General features: G+C 47.8%; 1 protein-coding gene across 1 annotated transcript; it reads left to right on the top strand.

Annotated features, from left to right (window-relative positions):
* Window positions 1–232: 232 nt before the first annotated feature.
* Window positions 233–1,259, top strand: LOC101534554 (olfactory receptor 2C1). Its single transcript, XM_004587054.2, has one exon. The coding sequence runs from the start codon at window positions 244–246 to the stop codon at window positions 1,183–1,185; it is 942 nt and encodes a 313-aa protein (XP_004587111.2). The 5' UTR covers window positions 233–243; the 3' UTR covers window positions 1,186–1,259.
* Window positions 1,260–7,229: the final 5,970 nt, after the last annotated feature.

Consider the following 7,229-nt stretch of genomic DNA (forward strand, 5'->3'; position numbering starts at 1 on the left):
TGGAAAGCCCTAGTATTATTCTGTCCTCATGAAGCCTGTCCCTCAGTTTCTATGTTTGACCTCCCAAGGGAACCATTTCCAGTCACTGTGTGAGCTGCAGGAGTCCGGGCTGTCAAGGTCTGCGATCACACGATCACATGGGTCGATTTGGCGCTGACCCCTGAAACCTGAGAACTGCTGGTGCGGCCTCGGCCACCGTGTGTTTTCTCCCAGTAGTTTTCTCTCAGAGACTGAAGCCAACCAATGATGGAAGGAGCAGGCAACGAATCTCGTCGGGGTTTCATCCTGCTGGGCATTTCTGGCCATCCCCAGCTTGAGACGATCTTTTTTGTTGTCATTCTCTTCTCTTACCTGCTGACTATCGTTGGGAACTTAACCATCATTCTGCTTTCCCGCCTTGATGCCCGGCTCCACTCTCCCATGTACTTCTTCCTCAGCAATCTCTCTTCCCTAGACCTTGCTTTTACCACCAGCTCAGTCCCCCAAATGCTGGTCAATTTATGGGGACCAGACAAGACCATCAGCTACGGCGGCTGTGTGACCCAGCTGTATGTTTTCCTTTGGCTTGGGGCTACTGAGTGCATCCTGCTTGTGGTCATGGCTTTTGACCGCTACGTTGCCATTTGTCAGCCCCTGCACTACAGCATCACCATGAGTCCTCAGCGCTGCTGGCTTCTGGCTGCTGCTGCCTGGCTGGGGGGATTGGGCAACTCGGTGATCCAGTCAACATTCACTCTGCAGCTTCCATTCTGTGGGCACCGGAGTGTGGACAACTTCCTGTGTGAGGTGCCTGCCATGATCAAACTGGCCTGTGGAGACACGAAGCTCCATGAGGCCGTGCTCAATGGCGTCTGCACCTTCTTCACGGCCATCCCGCTGAGTGTCATTGTGGTCTCCTACTGCCGCATCGCCCAGGCCGTGCTGAGGATCCGCTCGGCCGAGGGACAGAGGAAGGCCTGGAATACGTGCCTGTCCCACCTGGCAGTGGTGTTTCTCTTCTACGGCTCAGCCATCTATGGGTATCTGCTTCCAGCCAAGAACAGCAGCCAGGACCAGGGCAAATTCATTTCCCTCTTCTACTCAGTGGTTACACCCATGGTGAATCCTCTCATCTACACGCTGAGGAACAAGGAAGTAAAGGGGGCTCTGAGAAGGCTTCTGAGGAAAGGAAGAGAAGGCACTTGATATGAGAAAATTCCTCCGTTGTTTTTTGCTTCTTTAAATGTATTCATTTGTTTCCCTCATGATTTTTCTGCCTATATGAGTGTAAGGAGTTCTAATGCCGATAAAAACCAAGGCTTACCCTTGACAACTCTAGCTGTCGAAATGCAGTTAGTGTTATTTCTGATGTTCTGTATTCAATTGCAAAACATTCTTCTCTGGCCTGTAGCAAATGGCACAGATGTGTGTCAGCAAAACCTTGCAGGTCATTGTCCTGCTGTGGATCCTGCCATAAATCTGCCACATGTTGATTTCTGCAAAATCCTGTTCTCTTCTAAGGAAAATACCTCTACTTTCACTTTCTTATATCATGTTGCTAAATACATCAAATCAAGCTACATATTATTAATTTCATTAAAAATATTTCGTCTCTGAATTCCATCCCTTTCTCTCCTCTAGTACTCTTCCTACCCATGCTTGTCATCTATATATTTTCTGTCATCTTGTTTATCTTAGCCCTGGGTCTCATCCCAATTTCTCTTCTGCCCAATTTCATATTTAGTGAAGAAAAAATAGGACAGGTCATTTTAAATTTAATTCTACCTGAAAGCATTCTTTGCTGTAGTCTATGTCAACCTACCTAAAAATCCTAACCATCAGTTTTGCACACAGCATTTGAGCATTTTAGTATGGGGATGCTCTTGTTTGTGGACCCAAGAAAGATCACCCATCCAGAGGCTCTGACCTCTGCCCTGGGATCGAGGCTTGACTCTAAGATCCCTGGAAGCCACAAGCCGTCCAGCTCACAGTGACACACTCCAGAACTCCTATGTTGAAAGCAGAATGTCATGTGTGATTCTGTGCCTTGAGAGAGTTGACAAAAGAGTTTCCTTCTGCCACCACAGTTCATAACTGTTTCCCCAGATGGAGAAGCTACACTGCCAGAGAAAAGGAAACCAGCAGATCTCAGCATCAGTTTCCAAAGGGTTTTTGGCTTTCTGTTCCTCAGCATCGAAACATATCCTTGCACCCGTGGAGTTGATCTAGTTTTAGTATGCTGCATTAACTGACTTCATAAGTCCTGTGTTTTCATGCTAAGAATTAAATTTATCAAATGGGCCATCTTTATTTTGCCACCCTGGATTATCCTTTGTCCTGTCTCTGTGGGTGGCCATGTTCAAACAGACACATTTCTTCCTTCTATATTTCCGTAATTCCTTCCAAAGAAATCTTGTCTTGCTGTCCTGTCCTCAACCTTATGCCCGAACACCCCTGCAATGTTTCAAGGTCATTCAAAATTATGCCTTTTTTTTTCCAGTTTCTTAGTCTGTGATACAGTCCATTTCTCCAGGAGCATTAGCTTGGTGAGTTCAAGTCAGAAATCTTGCAGATCACAAGGTTCAGTGATGAGTACGCTCACAGTTCGCATCTCAGGAGGTGCGCCACAGAGACGGCATCCCTGAAACTTATATACAAGTGTTACCAAAAACTCAAACTCTGATATCAAATCAAAATAATGAGGACAAGTTTTGAGGATAAAGGAAAGAGAGGAAGTTGGGTCTGTTGGTAGATGAGGAGGTAGTAGAGTTCTGAGTCCTGGGGACTACCACCCTGCTTAGCAGGGCCTTTAAGGAGGCTGGGGACTGGGCCAGCTGCTCCAGTGGATAGTGCATCTGAAGAGAGCACAGTTCCTGAAGAAGCTCGCTCGATGGCTTGACTTTGTTGTCGGGAGGAAGTAACAGGAGGCTCAGCTTCCAACCATGACTTGGCTGAAATCTGGAAGAGTCAAAGCACTGTACTGGAAGGAGTCTCACCGTCGCTGAACCAGGAGGCCCACTGGCCTGGAGCCCTGTTCGCTGTGCCCTGAGGTACTCACTCCCCCACCCCCTTTCCACTCTTGCTGGCCAGGGTGGACAGGTTTCTCTGCAGCTTCAGCTGGCTTTCTAAGGCCAGTTTCTGGAATTCACAAGCCACCATTATTTATCTGTTTAAACAGACACCTCAGGCAGAAACAGGCTTGGCAGTTGGCTCTAGGTGAGTCAATTTTCTTCATCTTTACAACAACCTTTGAGGCTAATGCCATTATTGCACCCATTTTAAAAAAATATTTATTTATTTATTTTAAATATTTATTTTTATTACAAAGTCAGATATACAGAGAGGAGGAGAGACAGAGAGGAAGATTTTCTGTCTGATGATTCACTCCCCAAGTGACTGTAACAGCCGGTGCTGTGCTGATCCAAAGTCAGGAACCAGGAACTTCCTCCAGGTCTCCCACACGGGTGCAGGGTCCCAAGGCTTTGGGCCATCCTCGACTGCTTTCCCAGGCCACAAGCAGGGAGCTGGATGGGAAGTGGAGCTGCTGGGATTAGAACCGGAGCCCATATGGGATCCCGGCATGTTCAAGGTGAGGACTTAAGTCGCTAGACCACACCGCCAGGCCTGATTTATTTATTTTTATTGGAAAGACGGATATACAGAGAGGAGGGGAGACAGAGAGGAAGATCTTCTGTCCAGTGGTTCACTCCCCAAGCGGCCGCAATGGTTGGAGCTGAGCCAGTCTGAAGCCAGGAACCAGGAGCTCTTCCAAGTCTCTCACGTGGGTGCAGGGTCCCAAGGCTTTGGGCTGTCCTCCACTGCTTTCCCAGGCCACAAGCAGGGAGCTGGACAGGAAGCAGGGCTGCTGGGATTAGAACCAGTGACCACATGGGATCCCGGTGCATGCAAGGCGAGGACTTTAACCACTACGCTATCACACTGGGCCCAAAAATAAAGAAATCTTAAAACAAAACAAAAAACTAGGAAGTGAGCACTAGTATATTACCTTCGCCGTCCACAGACCTGTGGACCAACCATTCAGCATCGTCTTCCATGGCCGAAGCATTCTACCCAGACTCTTTCCCTTGGCTTCTCAGGTCTCTGAGATGACCCCTCATTGTTTTCCTGATTTAATGACCCATTGTCAAGATTGTCAGCCACTCACTTTGCAGAAATCCCTTCACCTGGAATTCCTGCCTCCTCATACTTCGCCACAGCCCATTTACCCCGGTAGGACTATCTTGGAAGTGATGTTGTATTCTTGCTGTGATCTAACAGGTGTGCATTTCAGTGAACTCCATCATTAATGACGTTACTTTATCACCAAATGAAAGTGGGGTGGATCAGACTTTGCCTTTCTTCTCTGCCTTGTAATTAGTGTCTTATGAAGCAGTACTTTGAAACCATGTAAATATCTTGTCAACTTTTTTTTACATTTATTTCTACCTTTTAGAATTAAGGTTTCCTATATTAATTTTTTATGGATTTATTTTATTTTATTAAAGACTTATTTTATTTTTATTGCAAAGTCAGGTATAGAGAGAGGAGGAGAGACAGAGAGGAAGATCTTCCGTCCGATGATTCACTCCCCAAGTGAGCGCAATGACCAGTGCTGAGCTGATCCGAAGCCAGGAGCCAGGAGCCAGGAACTTCTTCCGGGTCTCCCACATGTGTGCAGGGTTCCAATACTTTGGGCCGTCCTTGACTGCTTTCCCAGGCCACAAGCAGGGAGCTGGATGGGAAATGGAACTGCATGGATCAGAACCGGCGCCCATATGGGATCCTGGCGCGTGCAAGGCAAGAACTTTAGCTGCTAGGCTACAGCACCAGAGCCAATTTATTCTATTTTTATTAGAAAGTCAGATATACAGAGGAGAGACAGAGAGGAAGATCTTCCATCCACTGAGTTCACTCCCCAAGTAGCTAAACAATGACCAGAGCTGCACCAATCCAAAGCCAGGAGCCAGGAGCTTCTTCTGGGTCTCCCACGCTGGTGCAGGGTCCCAAGGCTTTGGGCCGTCCTTGGCTGCTTTCCCAGGCCACAAGCAGGGAGCTGGATGGGAAGTGGAGCTACTGGGATTAGAACCGGTACCCATATGGGATCCTGGCATGTGCAAGGTGAGGACTTTAGCTGCTAGGCTACCATACCGGGCCCTAAGGTTTCCTATATTAACCAGTGGTTTAGAACCTGTTATTAGGGCCCAGCGGCGTGGCCTAGCAGCTAAAGTCCTCGCCTTGAAAGCCCTGGGATCCCATATGGGCGCCGGTTCTAATCCCGGCAGCTCCACTTCCCATCCAGCTCCCTGCTTGTGGCCTGGGAAAGCAGTTGAGGACGGCCCAAAGCTTTGGGACCCTGCACCCGCGTGGAAGACCCGGAGGAGGTTCCAGGTTCCCGGCATCGGATCGGCGCGCATCGGCCCGTTGCGGCTCACTTGGGGAGTGAATCATCGGACGGAAGATCTTCCTGTCTGTCTCTCCTCCTCTGTGTATATCTGACTGTAATAAAATGAATAAATCACCCTTTGCACACACACACACACACACACACACAAAAAAAAAAAAAGAACCTGTTATTAGCATAGTAATTTATCCTTGTTTGGTTAGTGGGAATCCCTTTAAGCTGACTTTTGTGCCTTTTAAATTTTGTTCCCATATCCTTGTAGCATTTCTCCATTTTCTGGCATCACCAGCTGTTCCAGGCTCTCTAGCTATGCTTGCACCAGGCCAGCCGGTGTCCTGGACACCGTGGTTCTCCTTGGACACAAGTGGCACTTGGAAGCCACATTCTGGGTATTGTGTGTTGCCATTGCTGTGGGCTGAGCGGGTCCCTCATCACATCTGTAAACAGGGCTAGGAGATGATATAGATTTAAGATAAATATTGATAAAGACACATACTCCCCTCTGTATTTCTCTCTCTGCCCAACCCCAGTACAGATCTATATTTCTCACTAATTCAGGCATGAACAAACAGCCAAAACACCCCAAACCAGAAAGAACACTCAACAAGGAGAAAATCCCCCAAGCAAAGTTCCCTAACCTTTTATTGCACCTGGAGGCACGGGGTGATGATGGAGGGTACCCAACTGAATCCTAGAGATGGGATGGAGTCTGGGGTGGGGCTGAAACACCCACCATTGCTGTGCTGTGTTTTGGAAATATCAGAATTGTCATCTCAGGATAGGAGTGGCATGCCTCCCATGGTAATTTTATTGTAATGCTATTATAATGAACTCAAGATCTTGGGCAGGGGGCTCGGTGCAGTGGTCTAGCAGCTGAAGTCCTCACCTTGAATGTGCCCGGATCACATTTGGGCGCCGGTTCTAATCCCAGTGGACCCACTTCCCATCCAGCTCCCTGCTTGTGGCCTGGGAAAGCAGCCGAGGACGGTCCAAAGCCTTGGGACCCTGCACCTGTTTTGAAGACCTGGACGAAGCTCCTGGCTCCTGGCTTTGGATCAGTGCAGCTCCGGCTATTGCGCTTACTTGGGGAGTGAGTCATCAGACAGAAGATCTTCCTCTCTGTATATCTGAATTTGGAATAAAAATAAATAAAATCTTTTTTTTTTTTTAAAAAAAGAGCTTGGGCAGGAAAAAGAATGCATTCCACCGCCAAATTGGATATTAGTGCTGGTTCTCATTTGGAACAATGTGAGGTTTCTTCTACATGGTAATGGGGCGAGCACTTGGAGGTGCACGGAAGGCAGTCTGGGCTGGGAACACAGAGGGAACTGCAATGCGGCAGGGCTAGGCTGCGTGTTGGCCATAGCTGTCAGGGTGCAGACCACCCGGGGCTGTCCGCCAGTCCGACCTCAGCCCTGCTGCTCTCCTACCTACCTTCCCACAGCACTAAGAGTAGAAAACAAGTTTCTGCGTAGGAAGACACATAGATGTAAAAACATTGCTTCTTGTTGAAATATACATATAATATATAATTATATATATATAATTCCAATTAATCTTTGTGCTGGGTTAAAGTAGGACATATCCTTAGTATAATACTAAGTAGTATACTATTGACTTCCTTTCGCTCTCTTTTTTAAACTTTTAAGTTATGTATTTGGAATGCAGATATGGACACAGAGAAATCTCACACCTGCTGGCTTACTTCACAAATTCCCACCTAAGTCAGTGTTGGGCCAGGTGAGAGCCAAGAGCCTGAAACCCCATGTAGATAGCCCATGTGGGTGGGGGGACCCGGGTGTTTGAGCTGTCACCTGACACCTCTGTGTGCGCATTCCCAGAAGGCTGG

This window comes from Ochotona princeps, chromosome 24 (assembly GCF_030435755.1).
Source record: "Ochotona princeps isolate mOchPri1 chromosome 24, mOchPri1.hap1, whole genome shotgun sequence".
Taxonomy (NCBI): domain Eukaryota; kingdom Metazoa; phylum Chordata; class Mammalia; order Lagomorpha; family Ochotonidae; genus Ochotona; species Ochotona princeps.

Excerpts from the sequence above, each read along its gene's own strand:
- LOC101534554 (XM_004587054.2), top strand. The coding sequence starts at position 244 with ATGATGGAAGGAGCAGGCAACGAATCTCGTCGGGGTTTCATCCTGCTG.